Genomic DNA, 21,819 nt, shown 5'->3' with positions numbered 1-21,819 from the left:
TTATTTTTAATAGAGGGAATTCTGGAGAAAAAAAAATCTTTCAATAAATAACAGTTTTTAAAACTTATTCTAATTGTGAATTTTTAAGTGTTGAAAAAAAAAAAAAAAAAAAAAAAAAAAAAAACGGTACTTGTACAGTTTAGTCAAGACAAAAAAATGAAAATATTGGAAAAAAAAGAAATTTCACTTAATTTCATTAAGTATTTTTTTTTTTTTTCAGCGAAAAAACAAGTTATTATACTATTATAAAGGTATATTATAAAGGTTCGATTTTTTGGAAAAGCTAGAATTAAAGATGGGGAGGGATTGTCGGCGCTTTATATGGAGTTATCTCCCCGTTGTGTTTATAAAATACAAACAAAATTTATAAAAGTAAAAAAGGTGAACTGACCTTACAGTGGAATCACTGGACCCAGATATAATTATGTTATCATCATACTGAAGACATAATACAGAGCCCGTATGACCTGTTAATACTTTCACACATTCTAATGAACCTTTATCCCAAATCTGTATACATAAAAAAAACAAAAGGTTTAAACATGGATATATACAAAGATTTTAGAAATAACTAAAAAAAAAACAAAAAAAAAACAACACTTTATTGCAGTTTACACACAAATAAAAGGGTCTTGTTAATTTTTTAGGTCTGTTTGGTAGTCGTTTTCTAAGAGTTGTCCAACATGTACCACCATAAAACTGAGTATGATGACAGAGTATGTTAGCGCTTGTATCAAATAGTATAATAGAATCTGGTTGCCTAAATACAAAAACTACAAATAGCACTGCTGCTTATTAATTTATTTATATATCAACAACAAAAAAAATCTATGTAAGTTTATAAGCGATAAAAATAAACAGTAAAATTATCTATGGCATCGTAGTGTAATGGATTACGCGTCGGACTGAAATACATAAGGTCTGGGGTTAGATTCCTAGATACAGTCGAGCTACACTGAAGAGAGGTATGGCCCTGAAACATGCATGTCCGTAGATTACGGTTTTAAATATAAAAATATTTGTTTATGACCAAATAAAAATATGGGCGTTTTTTCTAAGAAACTCGATCTTCAAGGTGAAGATGCTAAGTTATTCTTTAAAAAAAAAAAAAAAAAAAAAAAAAAAAAAAATGCACACACACAACTGATGTCCAGAATTGAATTATGCAGGATTGCGGAGTCGGATGGTAAAGTCAGACCCCGACTCCTAGGATACCAACTCCTTGATCCTCATGTGGAAATCTATTTTGCAAATCCATATACGAACCTCCCACACCTATTCAGCATGCATTTTATAAATACTTTTTATGCATATTTTTTACATTTAACATTCATTCATATGATAAATATACTCACATATACACTCAACCAGCTTTATAGAATAAGTGAAGATAATAAAGGGGATAAAAACTTACAATGAAATTTGGTTATGCTATCAGTTCAAAAAGGGATTAAATATTTAAGAATAGGGAAAACTCTTTAAGCCAAATGCTCCACATCAGAAGAGGGGAGTAAAGACATACAAAGAGGATTTTTTTAAAAAGATAATCTTGCCTTTATGGAAAAAGGATCCAAAGAAAAACAGAAAATAGCTATAAAGGGCTATAGTAGTAGGGGTTGCTTATTGACTTAGGCCAGTTTTTTTTTTTTTAGATAAGATTGTAATTCCAGATCAATCCCAGACTAATCCAATTGTCAAATTCCATTTGATTCAGGAACTGGATAACTTTCTGATTACAACCTGATTGTTATCCGATGTAATCTACAGTGATCTCGCTCATTGATCCTGCATGACATCACAACCAAAACGAAAACAGTTGTCCAGACAGGATTTGCAGTGATCTGATGGACCGAAATATCTTTGAGAAGCATTACAGTACAGTACAAAATAGGATACATCTCGAAAAAAAGAAAACCATATGAAAACTGCTCAATTGTGCAACTGGTAAAACCAAACAGGAAAACCATGCAAAAAAAAAATAAATAGTTTGATTTTTTTTTTTATTTTATTTTTTTTTTTTTTACATAGGAAATTTGTTTTTAACTTCATGAACATGACATTTGCAAAGGGAAAAAATGTTTGGTGCATTTTTGGTTAGAAAGTATCTTCAAATTGGCTGATCTGGTAGGACCATTTGCATTTGGGATAGCTATTTAAAGTTACAAATTTTATGAGATCAAAGCATCAAACTTACTTTAATTGTATTATCTCTTAAGCCACTAACTATCTTCTGATCATCATATTGAAGGCAGTAAACTCCTTTGCTGGTCTCACTTCTACAGTGAATCCTCTGTAACGTGTGTTGGCCGGTTCTCCAATTATTTTCTATTCTCTGTAAAGAAAATTTTCAAACAAACAAGTTTAAAGCAAGAATTTTAACAAAATGAGAATAAAAAATAAAACAATTTAAAAACTGATATGTTGAAACTCAGTTTACATCAACTGAAATTAATCATTTCAAAATGGATTTTGTATTGACATTAGTTAATCAAATTCAATTTCTGAATGTTACTTGTTCCCATACATTTTAAAATGTTAAATAGAGAATTAAATGCGCGTACGGTCAACTATAATGACGGTTGGAATGGAATGTTTACCTTTGTAAGAGGAAAAAAGTGATACAAAACTGTACTAATCAGTGAATTACTTTTATTAACTAGCATAATATTAGTTCAGGAACAGGTATCCTCAGAAAGTAATTTACACAAGTTAATGAGAAACAACACCAGTAGTGTTCAATTAAAAAATAAAAAGAGTCCGTAACAAATCAATTATGGGAATCAAATTCCAGAGTAAAGCGAATCTGAATATTTAAAGCAATTATTTTAAGATTTGTTATTGGGCTATAAATCAAAAATTGACAGCATCAAAGGAAATTTTGTATACTGCCTGAATTTGTTCAAGTACATTTTGAACTCTCAAAACATGCATCAGCATTTCTTTCCAAAACTGAGCAGTAAACATAGAACTAACATTGTTTATTTTTTTAATTTTTTTTTTTTTTTAGATAAGGATCAATACTTCATTATTTGAACAGTTCTCATTGTGGATTTTTTCATTTTGGCCTATAACTTCCAACCTTCAGTCAAGTTTAGGAATCTGCACTGAATTGGCAAAAGGAATATATATAAATATATATATATATATATATATATATATATATATATATATATATAAACACACACACAAGACCCCTTCCCCCAAGTTCCATGTAGATCGCAGAGTTCAACAAGATATATCAGCAGAATATCAAAAGGTTACATCATCCGAAGTGCAAAAATATTTTTATTTATATAAAAAGGTCATATCAGGTATTCAGCTCGTTGTATAAAATAACTGAATATTAGTGAGACTTATTTGGTCTCCCTTACTACTCCTGCCATACATGTATCAACACGCATAAATTTAAACGTAATGTGAACAATCATCTCTCTGCACAACTCCCAACTTGGGATGTCTATAAATTTGACATGCTAATTCACAGTATTTTTGAAATGCCTTGTTTAGAGTGAATCAAAGTTGCAAATAATCATTTTGTTTGTTTGTGTGCTAACTTACTTGCCTCCTCACATTGGTGAAGAAGGAGGATTTATTTTAATAGAGTACTGATGATATACAAATCCCAAGAAAAAGATACTTTGAAGGGGACAAATAAAAATTAAAGTTTTTTTTCTCCGCCCCAATGACAGATATGCATACTTCAATCCAAGTCCATGATCATTGGAAAGGTTTGCCAATTATTCAATTTCATATAAACCAAAATTATAGTTGACAAAATATTTTCATAAAAAATTGAAAATAGTGATTGGCATGCAAAAGAGTACGGTCAAAATAGTGAAAGCCCCCTTCCCATGTTAAAAATAAGTTTTGGAATAATGTTACGATTTAGAAAATCGTTCTTAATATGGGGGAGGGCATAGACCTTAATTTTATTCCTCCTTTTATCAAATAATGCACATATTTTGATCCTAGTTATAAAGATTCAGTTGGTTATTAGAGCAATTTGTTTTACTGCAAAACAAAAAAACGATGGCAAATTTACAGATTAATACTCTAAGCTAAATCACCTCTGCCAAAAAGAGAATTCTACTTTTTAGGCGATTAAGCATTAATATCTTAAAACTGGAAAAAGTAATTTCACAATTTAGAGTTTGGTATATATTTGGTAGTGTAAAAAATCATTTTTGGGCTATTATAACTTTCAGTAAAGTTCACTAAATTTTTTAGCACCAACCTTAAGTCAAACTGCCACAATTGTAAAACTATGCATGCTTAAAAAGTATACCCCCCCTCTCCCAAATTAAAATGTACAGAGTTTATCTCCCAGAAATGAATTTTAACTGCTATAAAAAAAAATAATAAAAAAATAGAATGTTACAGAAATTCTAGTTCATTCATGTTAAATTTATGTGTCAAATTGATCCTCCACTTTGGGTGCTTATGAAAAAAAAAAGATCTCATTTTTTAGATGCTGATTTAGCAGAAATCAAACAAAAACCCACCTAAATAATTCAAACATGAACAAAAGCCCACCGCAGTTTTAGTCTTAATATATTGGGTTTCATCTTTTATTCAAGAAAAAAAAAATTTAATTGATTTTTGGAATCAAAAATAAAGCTAATTTTTTTCAGATTCTCCAAAAAGTTGTGATTGGCATTTTTTTTTTTTTTTTTTTTTTTTTACAGTAATATACCTAACATCTGTTTTCTTCAAACATTTTCTCCTAAAACTTCCATCAAGAGGGGAGAGATTGCTTTACCACCAGGGAATGCATATATCTCTACTTTCATACAGAGATCCAAGTGCTGTATCCATTGTCATCAGCAACCAGGGTAGGTTTACTTTAATTTTTATTTGTTCCATTCAAAGTATCTTTTTCTTGGGATTTGTATATGATCAGTCCTCTATCAAAACAAACCATCCATCTTTACCAATGTGAGAAGGCAAGTAAGTAGGTGCACACACACAAAAAAAAAGATTTGCATCTTTTATTCACCCTAAACAAGGTATTTCAAAAACACTGAATTAAGGGGCCTAATTTATAGGGACATCTCAAGTTGGGAGTTGTGCAGAGAGATAATTGTTCACATTACATTTAAATTCATGCATTTCAGTCCGGGAAACAGAACAGTGAAAGAATTCCCGAAGCAAGCAATTCTAAGAAAAAAGTTACTAGAGTAAAGTTTTCTAGCATCTGTGTATTACTAAAGTGAAGGGGTGGGCTTTTGTTGCAGGTGTTTACATTGAGGGGCAAAGTGTAGCAAGTTCCAAGCAAATTCTATTGAAGTACTGTTAAAATAAGCACAGGAATGCAACATTGCAGTGATGAGGCAGGGGGTGTAGCTTGGTAAACAGTGTAGGACCTATTGGGATAGGGACTGTGGAGGGGGGGGGCTGTCCAAGAGAGAAACTAGTGACTGATGATGCACCAGCCTGGATGTGGCAATAATACTCCATGCAAAGATGAATGCTGGCTTTGTAGTGGTATAGGATACTGACAAGTGTAAGACATTTTCTAGCCTGGTAGAAGCCCACCTTTGCAGCAGACTTGACAGTATCTTCTATGTGTTTATTCCAATGCATGTTATCTGTGAATATGAGGCATGATAATTGAATGTTGGATTTGCAGGAATGGTCCTAACAACCATAGCAATCTACAGTTAAAAAGGTAGAAACTTCGTTTTGGCAACATTAAAATGTAACTATTTTGTTTGGCTCTACTCCACTACAGATTAGATCATTTTCTAAGGATTCCGCCATTGATTTGGATATGTGCATGTAGAAAATGGAGCATTATAATATTTGATATTTAAAGTTAATTTATTCAGACTGATTAAACTTTACGTCATAAAATATTAATGACTACATACCACTTGACAAATCTTTGAAGGACGAAAAAAAAAAAAAGGCAGATATTTAATAGGACAATATATAATGGTTGGAAGAGTATAAGGACCATTATTTTAGGAGATAGAACAGGTCATTTTACAATGTTTTAATTTTATTTCATTCATTTCCAAGAATCTGATTCATATAAAAAAAAAAAAGAAAAAAAAGATGGTCTCCTAATATTACTTCCATGCTGCCTAAAATCTATTTTCATTAAATGTTAAACATACCAACGTCTAATAGTGTACATGCTCTTTATATGCTTTTTAAACAGAAAAGCATTTAAAATTTGTTTATGGTACAATGCCCATAGATAAGATATAAGACAAATTTAAACTTGTGCTATAAATTTTTTTCTTTAAATTCTACAAAAATTTAAACACAAATTAAAATGAAATGCAAAGAATTCGAAATATGAATCACATCAAAAGAGTGCCAGGTTATTTTACTTTAGAGTTTGAACTTCTTAACTTTTTTTTTTTTTTTGAGGATTAGGTACGAACCCAACCCACAAAAAAGCATGTCAGAATAAGGAAATTCTAAAATTAAAACAGATTTCAAGTTATTCATAATATCTGCCACAATTAGTTTTAACTGCTATAAATTAATTTCAGTCACATCTTAGATAGGAGAAAGATGGAGCCAAATTTACTAATTCCTTATAATAGTGGCATAACTAATCACAATGGCTTTCTAGGGAAAATGTTAAATAGTAAAAAAAAAAAAAAAAAATTAAAAATACAAACTAAAAAAAAATTTTTTTTTAAATTGATATGGACAAGACAAAACTGATAAAAAACTAAAATTGCCATACTCAATTTTAGTTTATTTAATAATTTAGTTTTCAAGTTAATTTGCTATTTTCCTCAAAACCTAAATTCTAATGAACACATTTAATACACATGTTTTGACAACCTCAAGGACCCAATAAAAATGTTTAATAAAAAAGATTAAGGAAACTATTCTTGTGAAGGTATCCTGGCACTACAAATACGATTTTCATTTAAACAGATTTTAAACTCCTCAGGATTTTAATTTTAATATAAAAATTCTTTTGCTCTATTTTACTGTAATCTCATGTACTTAAAGAGCAAGTCAAATATGCAAAGTGGTAATTACATGTTTCTATTCTATCTCTAATAAACAGAGGTTGGTCTTATTAATTAGCTTGTTTTTGCCTCCCAAAATCCAAACTATGTTCCACATCTTGAAGAATTGTAACGGTTAAGTGGAAGTACTGTGCATCTTGAAACAGAATGCAACTTTATATTTATATTTTTTCTATATCCTTTACCAAGAAACAGGTTTACAGATAGATACAAATCGTTACAGATATAAATTGCCTACAAAATACGTAAATGTTTTATCGTTATATTCATCATTTCATTTAAGATCTGTTTTACATGACGCTGGCAAGTGCTGGGCAACTTTAAAAGGGCTCTACGGACAAATTTATCTTTAGTTGACCTTTGACAACTAAATCTTTTCGTTTACTAGCCAAATATAAAAGTTACTAGCCAAACCCACATGATTTTTAGAATATGACATCTTCGTTCTGTGACAAGTATGTACATTATAAGGATTTTTCTGTGATTTTTTTTTTTTTTTTTTTTAAATAAGTGTAATTCTAAATATACAAGAAATTTTATGTTGATACTTGAGAGTATAAACATTCTGATTTCTTCAGAAATTTTTTTAAACAGCCTTTGTTACAAAAAAGTGTATATTGTTCTATTAAACTTTTGTTTAAATAATTCAAATTTGTTCATCTTAAAAAAAAAAAAAAAAAAAAAAAAAAAAAACACACACACACACACACACACAAAACAAAAGATATTTTTCTCTCAGTAATGAGCTTTGGAAGATTGTCAGTGAAAAAAAAAAAAAAAAAAAAAAAAGATAAGTTTCATTATATCTTGTCGCATTTTGAAAAATCACTCGCAAATGCGAATGTTTCACTCGCAATGTAGAGCCCCATTTAAGAAATTGACTTTCTTGCTAACAGATCTCAGACCAGATCTCCATCCTTTATTTCAGGCTCATTTTTATTAGCTCCCATGTGTTCGTTGGCCTTCTGTGAACCAGACCTGTTAACTGTTCTACATATAACGCAAGAGCTCTCATCTATTCTTTTAACATGGGTCCTGTTCTACATACATATTGTTTGGATTTAATCTTCAGAGGTCGTCAGAGTTAAAACCATTTTTAAGATAAAATATTACATATCAGTTGTATTCTTATTTCTGTTCATATGATGAATCAACACTCCCTGGGAAAAATCAGTCACTTTGTACACATTTCAGTTCTCATTCATCTACATTCCAACAAATGGGGCGGTGCGAAAAAAAAAGTCCCTTTCAAGAAACGGGGCGGTGCGAAAAAAGTCCCAACAAACAGAGCGGTGCGAAAAAAAAGTCCCTTTCAACAAAGGAGGCAGTGCGAAAAAAAAGTCCCTTTCAACAAAGAGGGTGCTGCAAACAAAAAAAAAACAGTCCCTTTCAACAAAGGGGGCAGTGCGGAAAAAGTCCCTTCCAACAAATGGGGTGGTGCGAAAAAAAAAAAACAGTCCCTTCTAACAAATGGGGTGGTGCGAAAAAAAACAGTCCCTTCCAACAAATGGGGTGGTGCGAAAAAAAACATTCCCTTCCAACAAATGGGCTGGTGCGAAAAAAAAAGTCCCTTTCAACAAACGGGGCGGTGCGAAAAAAGTCCCAACAAACGGAGCGGTGCGAAAAAAGTCCCAACAAACAGAGCGGTGCGAAAAAAAAGTCCCTTTCAACAAAGGGGGCAGTGCGAAAAAAAAAAAAAAAAAACAGTCCCTTTCAACAAAGGGGGTAGTGCGAAAAAAAAGTCCCTTTCAACAAATGGGGTGGTGTGAAAAAAAAAAAAAAAAAAAAAAAAAAAAAAAAAAAACAGTCCCTTCCAACAAATGGGCTGGTGCGAAAAAAAACAGTCCCTTTCAACAAATGGGGTGGTGTGAAAAAAAAAAAAAAAAAAAAAAAGAAAAAAAAAAAACCAGTCCCTTCCAACAAATGGGCTGGTGCGAAAAAAAGTCCCTTTCAACAAACGGGGTGGTGCGAAAAAAACCCAAAAAAAAACAGTCCCTTTGGTGCGAAAAAAAAAACAAAAAAAACAGTCCCTTCCAACAAATGGGGTGGTGCGAAAAAAACAGTCCCCTCCAACAAATGGGGTGGTGCGAAAAAAACAGTCCCTTCCAACAAATGGGGTGGTGCGAAAAAAACAGTCCCTTCCAACAAATGGGGTGGTGCGAAAAAAACAGTCCCTTCCAACAAATGGGGTGGTGCGAAAAAAACAGTCCCTTCCAACAAATGGGGTGGTGCGAAAAAAACAGTCCCTTCCAACAAATGAGGCGGTGCGAAAAAAACAGTCCCTTCCAACAAACGGGGCCGAGAAACTAGTTTGGTGAGTTGTCCAACATTACAACTAATTATCACTGGTTTTAGTTGCATTAACTTTCAGGCCACTACTTTTCAGATTTTTTCAAGTTTAACAAGTAGGCTTTTTTTTTTTTGTTCACATGCAAGTATTAAATGATACAAAACTTGGATAATTCTTATAAGATACTAATGAAAAGCAACGGACTGTACAGAATTGTGATGTAACTTTAACATGAAGTCTGTCACTAAATATGCTGTTAAACCCAACACAAATTTGTTCAGCCACCTTCACTTATCACTTATTTATTCCTAGTTAAAATAAAGTCCATGAAACTCTTGAGATACTCAAAAGCAGACTTGCTTATCAATGTACTTCTCTAGCATTAGTCTCGGGATACATATAGCACCAGTGGTACTTTGCTGAGGCACAAAACTAAAGTACATTTCATCTATGCTTAGATTTTATTTGCTGCTAGTTTATTCTCCCAATCACTTTCAAAACACGATTCCTTTTTACTTATTGAATTTTTTTTTCTTTTTTTTTTTTTTAAATACTGCTCAAAGCAAACTACCCTCAGTCTTACCCACATAAAAAAAGGAAGCACAAAAATACAAACATAAATCATGAAGTGTAACAGATTAAATAGATTATAAGAACAATCATGATAATATTGATTTATTGCTAGACAAATCTGGATGCACTTTTGTGTTAATAATTTTATTGATTAATAGCTGTACCACCCAGTGTTGCCCTGTATTTTTTCATTTTTGTTTCACTTTTTTATCCAAATCTTTTTGGAATAGTATTTTGAGTTAAATTCAACTAATATTTAGTCATTGAATTATTAAATAAAATTATAAAATTAGTTAACTAGCGGGACCTATGGAAATTCCACAGTAGACTCATATGTAATATATTGATGTTGGCATTCTGTGGATGTTCAATGTAAATGGAGACGCCCTGATATTGTAGCACTTGTTAAAACTGGAAAAGTATTTACCTAAGCTAGCAAAGACGCCTGGTGTAGTCCGGTCATAAATATGCTTAAATATATTTTAATTTATGCAGATTTTATATATATTATTATAGAGTTAATTTTCTATCGATTCTTATATAATTTGTGATTTCAAAAGTAAAATATATCCATATGACTTGGGTGCATCAGTTTGAATTGAAACAAAAACCAAAACTGAAGAAAAAAATATATATAACTAGAGTTCCTTCAGCTATAATCGAAACCCAAACTTAATTCTTGGAAAATTTATTACAAAAAGAAGGTCATAAACGACAATCACTAAGAAAAAAAGATGTAAGCGTGACACACAAAATAACGCACATGCTATCGTATTAATATATAAATGTACTTTTTAATTTCTACTTACAAATTTTGTAGCTTCCAAAACTTGATCTCTTAATACAATTTTAAAGCCAAAAACGACTATTGGACAGTTTAAATGCATTGAAATTACATTAAAATATTAAAAAGGGGCACAATTTATATCTGTTACTAGTTGATAAAATTTACTAGTTTACAAAGAAATGGAAATGCATTGTGGTGAATTTAATTTTGTACTGAATTTGTTATTCTATACTATTGCATTTTGATTTCAATAACTTAAATTTTACAAGCAAATATTTAGGATTTCAAGTGATCCACTAAAAAAAAAAAAAAAAAAAAAAAAAAAAAAAAAATCCATTTTTCAAACTAAACCAAACATGTGAAATTAGGGTAGTTAATCAAAAACATTTTTACTATGGGAAATAAATTCTATGCATTGGTGGGGCTGGGGGGGGGGGGCTCATTATAAAAGGTTAAATGATTGCTTACTCTACAACTAATATCCTACATCTGCTTAAGAATGGAATTCCATTTTTATTTACCAAACAGCAGAATCCCAGAAACAAATGCCAAATGACAGATTCATTGCATGATTGTAATGCGTTCTCGCTTTAGAGATTTTTTTTGTGATTAGAATCACCACACAGTTTGAAATTTGAATATTAATGTAAAATTACATCTATAAATAAAACAGACGCAAGTGTGAAAATATTTAACAAATAAACTCCTGGTCACAGAACACTGAAATTAACAGGAAATAGTAGTCATATACCAAGGATGGTTTATAACGAATAAAATCTTTGTTTGGATGGATGAATAACGTGTACAGGAATATGTTGGCATGTTCATTTCGACTTGCTAACATTTATTAGTTTTATGCATGCGCAAATTCAATCATAGCTTTAAGTCATTTAATTTTAAATCTTTATCTGTCAGGTTAGCTCAAATGGTAGGGAGCACTGAACATGGCTGGAGTACAAAATGTTTTGGTTTCAATTCTAGCTGATGGCACCAGAGTTTTTTACACTTTTGAAATCAGTCATATATATTTTGAATAGAAATTTGACTGTAATAAGTATGAAAACTGCATGAATTAAAATATTTAAGCATATTTTACCATTGTCAAGTGCCCTTCTACTTTGAAATAAATTTTTAACGTTTAGTTAAAAATGAGAAAAAATTGAACAGTTAATTTTCATTTCAATGCATGTTAATTAGTTACTTGTTCTACACACGTAATTTGCTGTGCAAAATTATGCATTTTCTTGTATTTAATCTTATTAGAAACACAAATTGATAGTGTTTTGCTAGTTTTGTCTAACTCATAACTCAACTATTATAATTTTGCATGAGAATTTTTTTTTTTTTTTTGAAAGATAAATTTCTTTACTATACTGTTATGATAAGCAAACATGTCCAAATTGATATTAGATGTAAACATCTATTAGAACAATTATTTGGAATGAAATAATTGAAAAAAAAAAAAAAAAAAAGATCATTGATAAGTTTAATATCCATTAAAACAATTATGGATACATTAAAGATTTTTTTATATTATTGGTTTCTTAATAGTTCTTACACAAACCAAAGAGGCATTTTGGCAAATAAGTTGCTCCCTCAACAAAAAAAAAAAAAAAAAAAAAAAAAAGCTTTTATACAAGTGACAGAGTGGCTAAATCAAGCAATGATCTGTGGCTTCACATATTAGAAAGAAATTTTAACAATCCATAGTGTATATGTGCATATATGAACAATTATAGAGTGAATTGGAAACACAGCAATAATTTTACCTAAACCAAGTGCGTGTGTGTATGTGTGTTGGGGGGGGGGGGAAGAGGAGTATAAAAAAATTGCCTCTTGACTCCTCTGTTTTATAGGAAGTAAGTTTAGAGATAATGACTTTGCTTGAGACAGGTTTGATTTCTGCAATAGTCCATTCCTATATTTTGGGTGGGTTGGTTGTTTTACAGCATATCAACCCTTTTCGGGTTATTTAATGCCAAATCCAATGATTTTAAAGAAAAAATTTTTTTATAGAATATATTTGTTTTTTTTTTTTTCAAGTCGGTTTCTATTTAACCTATAGTTGGGACCCTAACAGGTACTACCACTCCGGGTCAAAGTGAACCTGGGAGAAATGACAATTAAGGGATGGCCCCCCCCACCCCCCAAACCTCACAAGGTGAGGCTTCAGATATAGTTTAAGGTCATATCCAGGACCTATATTTTGGGAGATGACTTTTCTCAGGAGTCAACTATGTTAAATATATTTATATTTGAGGGCAAATAAGTTGATGTTACAGACAACAGTGGTGGCAAATCAGGGAGATATATTTTTAAAGAAATAAGTATTAGTATTTTCTTTCAGACTTTGACCACTTTCATATCACAGAAAAATGGAGACTTCCCTTGGCCTCTGATTTATATTGCGAGAATGCAATTTCCAGTGTTTTAGATTTTCTTTATTACCATTAAGATAAATATTTATCTTTTTTTTAAGTGATGTTTATTCCACTACTTAAAAAGTTTCTGAATGACATGTGAAGACAATACATCAGAAATGTAGAATTCTTCAGAAAATATACACAATAGAAAAGCAGCTGTGAAGTGTTGATGGCATCGAGAAAAAAAAAAAAAAAAGGAATCAAAAACCATTAGTTACAACACCTATTCTTACGAAGTCTTACTACACCCAAGCAAACAAGAACAGACATTTGACAGCTCATTAATCTTGATTAAAATAACAAGGTTTATAAAATTAAGTTTGCAGAATAGAGATAGTTATTGTCAGCATATTCCAGGCAGGTTACATAAACCACCAGAAGGTACCAAAACACTTAGCCAATGAAATTGAAGCAGCCAACAAAATAGACAAATACCTTGTTTAAGTTTTTTTTTTATATTGTGTTAATTGTTAGGTGAAAGTACAAAATACAATGACTGATTATAATTGTATTTTTATGTGAAAAAAAAAAAAAGTTTTTGTTTAACACCTGGTAGTTTATGTAACCTACCAAGTATATGCCAACAATAATGCTGTCCCTATTCTGCATAAGTACCAAATTTAGTAAAGCAGACTTTTTTTTGCAAAATAAAGTGTAAATTATGTTATTAATTAAAATATAGTAACATTACAGGCAGGTTTAATACCTTTGGTAATAAACATGAAGTTTTCCGACCCAATCATTTTTATTAGAAAGATGTAACACTACGCAACGTATTGGGGTTACAATTTAGTATTACGTATGAAACTAGAAAAATACTTTAAATTAGTAAATAGGCTATGTTTATCAGTTTATGTTCAATATTACAATCTGTGCGATAGTCAATATAAAAAGTGGGAATGGAAAATTGGTCAAACAAAAAGTTTTTTAGAGTTATAAAAACACATTATTTAACATTTTTTTTTATATCAACAACACGTGCTTTGTACTATAATTCTTGTTTTTTTTTGTTTTTGTTTTTTTACAAATCAAAAGCAATCTTTTCTCACACAAAGACTACTTTTCCATTTTGATTCGTTTCCATTCCCACTTTTTATACTGACTACCATAAGCAGTCTTTTAGAAGGACCATTCCAAAATGGGCAACAGAAATCTCGTACTGCATCAAAGCAGTAATTTTTATATTTATTGTCATGTTAAAAAATATTTCCATATTATAACCATGTTTATTCAGGAAAATGTATTCTTTCAAACAACCACGTTTAAAATAAGATGCTTCAAGGAAACATTTGTCAAAGCAAATTCATAAAATCTTTAAAAATTGTAGAGAAAGACTTGCAGTATGTTCTGGGTGTCTCTACACCATCGCCAAACTTGGTTTTGTTTCAGGAGGTGTTCCATTTGTTGAACTTACCTCTATATCTTGTATTATTTGTGGATACAATGATCTGTAAAATTTGTGGTCTTTCGGTACTTCTCCGTATTTTGGTCTAAAGAGATATTGGATCCTGGAAAAGATTCACAAGAAACAATTATTAATATGCAAGACAAATTTATACTAAATGTAAAATTATAGTGAGCATTTATCAGATTTGATGAAAAAAAAAAAAATATTCAAACAATGAAAATATAGCATAACAGATTCAAACTAGCAAGAATACCCAGTGTTTTCCAGTCAGCTTATGAATTTTTTTTTTTTTTTTTTTTTTTTTTACTTAAAGATATTTGTGGAAGATCAATTATTTTTAATGTTAGTTTATAATTTTGTATCACTAGATTTTCATATAAAAACACCTGTTTTGCAGGGTGGATATCTGCTCTTAAGTGGATCCATCTAGACCAAGACAAGTTTTATTTTTGTCCCACCCAAAGTATAACCTCCCCCTCCTATTTTTTTGTAACATATCTCCACAAAAATTTTGTTTAACTGCCATACAGTGTGCGCCTGAAGGGGGGGGGTACCTCAAATATCAGAAAGGTTTCCATTCACTACTAGGAACAATGGATACCTCCTGTAAGGCACAATCCCAAGCAGCTTTCCTGAACCGGCATTGTTAGAGTCTGGGATGATTGGAAATATGCGGAGAAGCCCTCCATATACAGTACAGAGTTGCTCCTTTTAGTATTGATCCAATTCAATGTTACTTAATTTCAGTGATCTAAAAAGTGAAGCATGCATAGTCCCCCCCCCCCGTGAGTGCACAGTGAACGAGGCATAAAAAAAAAAAAAAAAAAAAAAACAACTAAGTTCAGCATTTGCCCCTCTCCCTCCATTTAGTCCCAAAAGTCACCAGGGGACGTCAAATCCTGGTAAAAATGAACAAATGGTACAGTTTTAGACTGTAACATATGTAAATTTGAGTTTTGCACCATGTAAAAAAAAAAAAAAAAAAAAAAAAAAAATGACTAAGTCCATTTGCCCACCCCACCCTACCACAGCCCCAAAAGTCCCCAAGGCCTTAACATATTTAAATTTAAGTTCAGCAGCATGCAAGACTGCTAAATAGACATACACAGAAAATCTTGAACAAATGATAAAACAGTCACAAAAATGGAGTGTTTTTATTATGCCTAAAAGAGTTCCTGGGGTACACGTACACCCAAGAGTTATCGCGAAGTATAGACAAACAAAATTATATAGAAATCAGTTAATTACAACTTTTCAGAAAGTTTTCTAAAAATCCAAGGCATCAATTTTTTTTTTTTTTTTTTAATAAGCACAAAAGTGTCAATTTTAGTCATTTTAATCCAAAAGGCACTCCTAGGGGAGCAACCGGAGTTTTCTCGGAAAATCCAGTCCGTTTTAAAAATTCCAAGGCGTAGTTATTGGGTGTGGACAGACAAACGGACGAGGGTGAATTTACACGTCTACCCTCCTTTTGTTGGGGGACCAACAAGAAAATTAATGTGATATGCTGTATCAGATATTAAGTCAAATGATAAAAGCATGGAAATTCTTTAAATTATATCCAATTTTGATAATTGGAGTGAATTAAGATCTTAAAGATAAGACATTTCAAAGCTCATTTTAGTTTTCAACAGCAATATCTTGATTTATTAAGTATCACTACATATCTTAATTGATACTCCCATTTCAACGTTATATCATATACATAACATCCATGCACAGGTGTCTTTCTGATCCCAAACCAGGACATGACTGCCATCCTCAGCGTTTTTAATTATTTCGACACTTAAGAATCAAAATGTTCATAATGTAAATTGTTAACAGATGTTGCATCACCCGAATTAAAGTTGAATTTCTTTAAGTCAGACATCAGGGAATGTGAGAAAGGGAGGGGGGGGAGAATAAAATATGGTTCAAACGTAACTGCTGTAGACTCCCTAAAAACTTAACCAGAACCATAAAATTTTTGGAATGAATATTGTGCTTCTTAAAGGATCACAACGCATTTCTGTGTTTTCTAATTCATTTAACAAATTAGTTTCCAACCAATTTTGTGTAAATGCTAATTCCCCCCCCCCTCGCTCCAACATTAAAAGCCTATTTTTCTAATTAAAAATTATAAAAACGAACTTGATATACTGTCACGTATATCGAGCAACTTCTTGAAGGTTAACAAATTTGCATATTCCTTAAAAAAAAAAAAAAAAAAAAAAAAAAAAAGAAAATGTTCATTAATTATTCATGGTTTGTTATTGAGTGATCATTAATTATGCATGGTTTATTGTACAGTTTGTTTCATTTAACTATTATACTTAATTCTTTCTATGCATAGTTTCTACGTATTGTATAATCATGTAGATAGGATATATATACACATCCTCAAAATCTCTGGCCTTGATGGAAGGGAGACTAAAACTTGCTATGGTTTCAAATGATCTGAAATAACAAGGGAGACTTGATTCTCATGTTATATCTCCCCTCTTTGGAAATAGAGTATGATTATGAATATCTCCAGTGTCAAATAATCCTTATACACTGAAATTTACTTTATGTATGAAAACCTAAGAGGGGAGATGTAACATGACAAATATTTGGAATCAAGTCTCCCCTTGCTGTTATTTCAGATCATTTGAAACCATAGTAGCAAGTTTTAGTCTCCCCTCCATCAAGCCAGTTTTGGGGAAATATCAAATATTTTCTAATTCATATGCAAAACTAGGAAAACAAATGACCGATTGAAACATTTTATGGCTGTAAAAAAAAAAAAAAAAAAAGCTCTGGATGATGAATGACCACGTTAATGTGCAACCTGAAGGGCAAATATCACATAGCCTACTACACAATTCAGGTAATTACCTTTTCAATGAGCCTTTATTTGTTAAATTCTGATCAATAGTCAGAGATTTGGAATTTTTAAAATTCCCAAAAATATATATATATATATATATATATAATATATATATGTTGTTTTGTTTTGGTTTTAGCGATATGTTTTGAATGAATTCAATTATTTACGAAAGTGCATTTTTACCTAAATGCGAGTTGGGAATAATTTTCCCTTTTAACCAATTTGGTACCCCCACATGGGGAGCAGTATATATTTTTTAAAATACAGTCACTCTGATGAGTTGTAGACGATGAAACACGTGTCAGTGGATAATTACATTTTAAAAATATATATATATATATATAGTAGTAAGTTATGAAAATATATATGGCAATTAAGCTATACAGAATATTCCGCATTTTATTCTTGTGAAAATTCAAACTCATGCATAATTGCCGAATATATTTTCATAACTAAGCTCTACCTATGTATTGAGCACTGTTGAAGTAAATATTGAAAATTTACACATAATTATATCTTTGTATATTAATCTATGTGATTATATATATATATATATATATATATATCACACACACACACTCATAGCCAAATTGAAATGTTCATATCTGGTTCTGTGAAATGAAACATGAAAATTTGCAGGCTTTTTGAGGCTAATACTATTCTATGGTTAAAATTTAATGACAATTTGTAAAAAAAAAAAATAAATAAATAACCTACATTTTTAAACCAATAAAATATGCTCAATTTTGCCTACATTTTTATATAAAGTATCCTGGCAGGCTAGCTCCAGTTTTGCTGCTTTGGAATTTTTTTTTTTTGCTTGGTTGTCTCCCCTGTGACTTTGCCAGGCCACTAATATGTGTGTGTGTGTGTGTGTGTGTGTGTGTGTGACCTTGTCAGTATGTGAAATATCTCCAAACTCCTGAATATTGTCTACAAGCTTTAAACTTGATATATAAGGTATTTATAAGGAAAGTGTAGCATGTTTCATTGTAAAAAATCTTTTTTGACTAGGAAAAGCTGAATTTCAACCTCTCTAAAATATCTTTCTCACAAAAGACGTGGTTAATTTTGCTGCCACGAAAGTGCAAATAATATTGACTTCTTTCCTTCACAGCCATGCAATTAACATCTAACTCTATTTGCAGTTTATATCATTTACAAGCTGTAAACAATAAAATAGAGTGGGCTCCTTTAGATTAAAAAAAAAAAAAAAAAATTTTTGGAATGAATATTGTGCTTCTTAAGGGATCAACGCATTTCTGTGTTTTCTAATTCATTTAACAAATTAGTTTCCAACCAATTTTGTGTACATGCTAATGTTTTTTTTTTTTTCCTCGCTCCAACATTAAAAACCTATTTTTCTAATTAAAAATTATAAAAACGAACTTAATATACTGTCACGTATATTGAGCAACTTCTTGAAGGTTAACAAATTTGCATATTCCTTAAAAAAAAAAAAAAAAAAAAAAAAAAAAAGTATGTATCTTTTTGCTTTAAATGCTTACTATCACATTCACTATGCCCCACCTTACATTTGATTGACATTCTGAGCTTCCAAACCTGGAGGTCTTTCTTGAAATTTGTTAGAAAGACAAGATTCCCAAACTTTAACATTATGGTGGATAAGGTGGAATTAAAAAAAAAAAAAAAAAAAAAAAAAAAAAATGGAAGATTTAAGATTGAATTCAGTACAGACAGAAAAGAAAAAGCCATGCCTGCCATTGAAAAGGTGACGACAAGTGCAGATTAAAAGTTAAAGCTGACAGTGTATTTAGACATTTATTACCTTTCATACAAGATCTAAAAGAAAAAAAAGGGGGGGGCACTTCTATACTATCAGAATTAAATTTTGTAGCTGACAGTTTTCAAATTTTAAAATGGCTTTTTTTTTGTCAATTCTAATAAATTATGCAGTCGAAATGACTTGAATATTACTGAATTATTAATTACTAAATTAGAAAAAAAAATAAAAAATAAAACTTGGCAGGTGAAAAATTGTAGCCACCTTGTTTTTATAAAATAAATAGAAACCAAAACAAGGGAAGTAACTAAATGTTTAATGTGACTAATGCAAAACAAAAATAAACATAGCATTTACAGGGTTTTGGAGCGTTTTTCATTAAAGATTTTTTCATAAATTGTTTAATATAAAAATAACTGTTCGCCTAAAAACTAAATAAGTCTTTTGCCCAAGCTTTCCAAGAATTATCAGGAGGAAATTACCTCCTTTTTGAACTGTTGTCTTCCATAACACAATATGATCATTTTCTTCAAATTCTATTTTCTTTATTAATAAATAATTTTCTACCTTATCGATTTTTGAAATTTTTGGATATCATCATCTTAAAAAATGAGGAATACATAGATACCATTGTTTTCATGTGAAATTCAGTATTATGATTTCCGAAATTTTGTGCAAGATGATGCAAAAAAACTGGCATATCAAAATGAGTCACCACACATGATTTTGTGATTCTTTGATAAGAATATCTGCCAATATTAGAAACTCAATTCCTGGAAAGGGTGGTTGATTGCAATGCTAAAAGATATACCTAGAGTCATGCAAAATGTTTCTCTGTAACAATTGTCCATGCACAGAGTATTGCTGCCACACTGGGCTGGTGCATCTACCACTAGTCTCGCTCTTAAAAAAAAAAAAAAAAGTTTCCAATCTAATAGGTTCTGCACTACGAACCAAGCTACAACCTCTGTCACAATGTTGTGTCCGTTTTAAAAGTACTTACATGGAATGTGCTGATGAACTTATAACACTTGTGCCACCTCAACATACATGATTCTAACTAACCCAACAAATAGAAAAATCACACCCCTTACTGCTGAGGTCCCTAAATGCTGGAAAGCAGTTCAAGTATCTTCTCTTGGATGGCTAGACACTGGAATTATCTTTGTTTCCTTGACTCTACTAAACTAAAATATAATGTGAACATACCTCTTGCTGCTCAACTTCCCACAGTCCTAAATAGTAGTTCCTAATGTTCAAAGTGCCAATATGCTTTGCTTAAGGTGAAAAGACAAAGTTTTCTTTTTATATATAAAAAAAAAAGTATTTTATAAATGTGGCAACAAGGCTCAGTGTCAGACCAGTTAGAAGACGAAAGCATTCAGACAAGTTTAACTGACCACACTAACCTAAATAACCTTAAATTCTTTTATGGAGGTGCAGTTAAATGAAAGACAACACCAAAGATGAGTGGAGATATAGGATCACTAGGGATTGAACCTGATGCTGTAGTGACAGACAATAGAATTTTATCAAGCCAAATCAACAGAACATTAAGAGAAACTGAATAGTCTTATAAATGTATTACTTAAAAATGTGACAAACTTTTACAACAAATGCTGTTCACACCATATACTTATGTATATAGCTACAAATTATGTCTCCTACTTTTTAGTTTAATAGACCTATGAACATGAAATTTGGATGGAATGATTTTATATCTATGAAAAAGATGAGGATGGAAGCGGGGGGAGGGGGGCTCAGAGCATGAACCTCCTCCTATCAACATTCATTACATGAAATTAAATCAATTTAAATTATTGATAGTTTTAAAATTCTGTAAGAGCAGAATACATCCTAAAATAGAATACAGCCGTCACATCTGGAGAGGAACTGCTAAGGGTATCGTTTCCTGCCAAGACAGAGCTAAAGGTCTCTTCCCCCCCCACCCCCATCACAGATTGCAAGTATCTCTGCTCTATAGTTATTTTCATGACAAATAACTGAACTTCACTATAGCGCCCGCCCCCCCCCCAAAAAAAAAAAATTGGTCAAGCTACAGAACAATTTCTCCACTATCTGTGCCTAAATCTAACGTAAACATCATGAACAAAGTTCCTTTCCTAGAACTACCCGCCTGTGGAACTATACCGCTGGCCTGCTTCCTAGTTGACCTGGTTGTCTTTAAGTTCAATGTAAGCAAAGTTATGTTGATCCGTCCTCTTAAATCAAATTCTGCCCAATTCCACCATTATTGATCACTACACTTGTCACTGACCACCTTGCACTCAGTAATCCTTATTTTTGAGGGAATTTCAGTAGTGACTCCCTTGTATATATATATATATATATATATATATATATATATATATATATATATATATATATATATATAAAAAAAAAAAAATTAAAAAAAAAAGCTTTACACTACAGAATTGAAACTTTAGTTGTTAGGTTGATTTCCACTAATATCAAGTTTTTCAATGGCTTTGTGATGTTTTGAAGTACTCAATATATAAAGCTAGTTCTGTGACCATATTAATTTATTCAAATTAGAGGGGGGAATATTTACAGTGATCTGTTACCTCAGGTGAATTAAATTTTTAAGCTGTCAACATGTTCACCTAGTTAATGGCTTGTTTTTAAGCTTCTACAAAGTATACCACCCATAATTTTAATTGCTTTTCATAAAAAGGCCTGAACCAAAAGTTTAAAAATCTAAAATTTTGCACACCCAATCTTTCACAC

General features: G+C 31.1%; 1 protein-coding gene across 1 annotated transcript in view; it reads right to left on the bottom strand.

The window, feature by feature from the left end:
* The window catches only part of LOC145245869 (F-box/WD repeat-containing protein 1A-like), a 149,756-nt gene that overhangs the window by 23,838 nt on the left and 104,099 nt on the right, over nt 1-21,819 (bottom strand). Inside the window, exons 4-6 of the mRNA XM_080107580.1 lie at nt 14,486-14,579; nt 2,195-2,332; nt 392-510 (exon numbers count right to left, since the gene is read on the bottom strand). Of these exons, the coding sequence (XP_079963706.1) occupies nt 392-510; nt 2,195-2,332; nt 14,486-14,579 (351 nt within the window). The remainder of the gene's footprint in view (nt 1-391; nt 511-2,194; nt 2,333-14,485; nt 14,580-21,819) is intronic.

The sequence above is a fragment of the Euprymna scolopes genome, chromosome 23 (genome assembly GCF_053919585.1).
Source record: "Euprymna scolopes isolate OS-2025 chromosome 23, ASM5391958v1, whole genome shotgun sequence".
In the NCBI taxonomy this organism is placed as follows: domain Eukaryota; kingdom Metazoa; phylum Mollusca; class Cephalopoda; order Sepiida; family Sepiolidae; genus Euprymna; species Euprymna scolopes.
The sequence above is the reverse complement of the archived record's forward strand: the minus strand, read 5'-3'. Positions and strand labels throughout refer to the sequence as shown.